This window comes from Priapulus caudatus, unplaced genomic scaffold (assembly GCF_000485595.1).
Source record: "Priapulus caudatus unplaced genomic scaffold, Priapulus_caudatus-5.0.1 Scaffold103, whole genome shotgun sequence".
Lineage (NCBI taxonomy): Eukaryota > Metazoa > Priapulida > Priapulimorpha > Priapulimorphida > Priapulidae > Priapulus > Priapulus caudatus.
Window position 1 is genome coordinate 26743 of NW_014577164.1, and position 2929 is coordinate 29671.

General features: G+C 49.9%; 1 protein-coding gene across 1 annotated transcript; it reads right to left on the minus strand.

Moving 5' to 3' along the window:
• Window positions 1-482: 482 nt before the first annotated feature.
• On the minus strand, window positions 483-2504 carry LOC106805165 (Down syndrome critical region protein 3-like). The gene is made up of 2 exons (XM_014806661.1): window positions 2363-2504; window positions 483-1681 (listed from the first exon to the last, which is right to left on the minus strand). Exons 1-2 carry the CDS (start codon window positions 2472-2474, stop codon window positions 864-866), a joined length of 930 nt encoding a protein of 309 aa, XP_014662147.1. The 5' UTR covers window positions 2475-2504; the 3' UTR covers window positions 483-863.
• Between the last annotated feature and the right edge of the window lie 425 nt (window positions 2505-2929).

Sequence of the window (2929 nt, forward strand, 5' to 3'; positions counted from 1 at the left end):
TCTCTCTCTCTCTCTCTCTCTCTCTCTCTCTCTCTCTCTTTCTCGCTTGGGCGACACTAGCGCCGACCAACGGCATAAAAACGTATACATTATTTCATTCAGCGTTGCGGGGTGCGTGTTACCAGTGCGTAAAGTGAGGCAGTGGGGCAGGGGGGAGGAAGGGGTAGATCAAAATGGTTTGCTTAAAACGAATCGAGTGTGTGCCTTCTATTTTGAGCATATAATCTCAAGCAAATATTATTGGATCTTAGGCACACTGGAACTGACTTAGTCACTAACGGCAGAGAAACACAATTTCATTTGGCGCTGTGTGGAATTGAAATGTCGCGAAGCCAGGGCACCTTAGGATTAATAAAGTCATTATTTATTTGTGCGTGCGTGCATGCATGTGTATGTGCATGTGCGTTATACAGAGAGTGAGTAGGATGCTGAAGATAATAAGTATGGTAGGTCTCAGACACACAAAACATAACTCAACAGGCTGATATGTATAAATAGATCTACATTTACCACGTTCCTCTACAAGCGTGACGACAAAACTCCGAGACACACTCGATCACAAAATGACGAGAGGGAGCAAAGACCTCTCAAGGAAACAAACGCGCACAAAGCAACGTGCAACACCGGCACAGAATCAACTATTAACATCATCGAACACAGCGGCACAACTTTTACGCAATATTTACGCAATCTTTACGCAATATTTACGCAATTTTTACGCAATATTTACGCAATTTTTACGCAACCTTTATGCAATATTTACGCAATTCTCATGCGCGACACTAACGAATTTTTTCACGTGCGATACGACGCGGCATCCCACCACGCCCGCGCTCCCTCGGCGTCCGAACCCCCGGCGACGTCTAGAACCGCGTCAGTTTCACGGGAAAGTTCTCCGTCACGAGCCGATCGTCCTGGAAGATGATGACGAGGTTGACCTCAAACTCGACCTTGAAGTTGTTCGTCGACAGCGTCGGGCAGGTGAACAGCCGCGGGAACACCATGTGGATCGGCACGGCGACGCCGCGACACACGTCGCCCTCTCCGATCTGTATGTTCTGAATCTCGGTCGCGTCCTTCGCGTAACCCTCCGCGCAGCCGCACGTTTCGACCCGCACCAGCTGCAGCTCGATCGACTTGATCGGCGCCTCGGAGCGTTCGACGACGAGCTCCCCGGTGAGCGGGCGCGTCACGCGGCACGTCGTCGAGTCGAGGCGTCCTCGTACGGCGAACCCGGGGATCGCGGCGCGCTCCCGCTCACCGACGTTACGCAGAGACTCCGGCGTGATCGTGAACGACAGCGGCGCCCCCTGCTGCTGCTGCTGCGCGGCCGCCGCCGCCGCCGTCGAGTCGTCGTCGTCGCGGTACTCCACGATGAACTCGCACGTCTTCAGGAGGTCCTTCGCCAGCAGGGGGCGCTTCATCTCGCAGCGCAGAACGTACTGGATGTTCACGAACACGCCGTGGTACGTCTCGTAAAGCGTCTTGTTCGTCTTCGGACGCAGCGGGAACTCGAATGGGATCTCCGTGTCGCCGGACGGGAATTTTCCCGGCTTGGCGAGCTCGAGCGTGCAGTGGAGGATCTGGATCGGCTTCAGGGAGTTGTAGAACGCCTCGAAGACGCCGACGCTCTTAGCGCTCAGCTGCAGGTTCGTCGATCCCTCCATCGTCAGGACGACGCCTGAAAGCAGACGACGCAACAGCGGTGACGACGGCAACGTGTGGCAGAGCGAGGACGGTCTCCCGCGAAGAGACGGCTACGCAATCCTGGTTTGGGACGCCGCAAATGTGTTCTTTGCAAATGCGCTGAACTAATTTGAGGTGCTAAACTAGGATTGGATTAAGCCTTAATTCTTATGAAAACCGATGTTATAATTAGCTTTGAAGTTCATGTTTGCCATTAATTTGCCCCGTTTTCATAAACTAACTAACAATGAATTCCAGGGTATACATGTAGTGATGTACTCATTTAATCAGATAGCGACATAGTGCCAAATTCCACTGACAGTGACGCTGAGAGGGTCTATGTCCCCCAGGGTACTGCCGGAACGTACCCTGGCCCTGGGTACGGTTCGGTATACCGAAACGCACCCTGGTACTATCTATAATCTAATATGCCGGACCGTACCTCTCACCTGCTCCACTAACGAGTATAGGGAGTCGCCTACGCCTACTCCCTAACCATATCAAATAGTTACCAGGGTACGTTCCGGTATAACGGACAGTAGTACTAGTACCCTGGCCGGGGGACATAGACCCTATGACTACGAGCGACAGACTCGGACAGTGACACTGACTGTATGTTGCAGGTAAGTTTGAATACGTTATATAGATGACAATATAATCGATTTCATTTAAGTACCTTGATGTGACAATTCCCCTCTACTTTGAATGACGACAACACCAGACACCATATCCCCTTGCCGATAAACTTTGTTCACTTTCTTCAGCCTGATATCCAAAACTGCAGCCATGTTTACGCCTACGAAAACAAATACCCATGTAGACTGGTACCCGTTTGCCACCTTCACTTCGGCATATATCCTTCGCTACACTGACGTTAGTGTAGCGTGTGGAACTGTCGACCGGGTACCAGTCTAATACACAAAGACCTAGCACACGGTAGAGAACGAATTATCCCGGCATGCAGTGCTGCTTTCTTTCAGTTTTCTGAGTAAGATTTACAAACATTGTGCGCACAGAGAACGAAAAGCATAGAAGCATAGATATCATATAACAACGTGATATCCATGCGCAGAAGTATTAACATTTTCTGCATTTAAAAAAATTTTGTTTTCCGAATTTGAACTTAGTTACTGATTTGTTTTACCACTCACATACCCGTCATCCTTTGCGCGCATCGATCGAGCGCAAGGAAATTAATTTTTGATTATTTTATCATAGATTCAGATATATAGATAGACAGGCC

What these genes read in the sequence shown, in the direction of transcription:
- LOC106805165 (XM_014806661.1), bottom strand. Translation starts at nt 2,474, where the DNA reads ATGGCTGCAGTTTTGGATATCAGGCTGAAGAAAGTGAACAAAGTTTAT. An exon ending in AGGGGAATTGTCACATCAAG is followed by an intron (nt 1,682 to 2,362) that starts GTACTTAAATGA and finishes GTCTGCTTTCAG; the next exon opens with GCGTCGTCCTGACGATGGAG.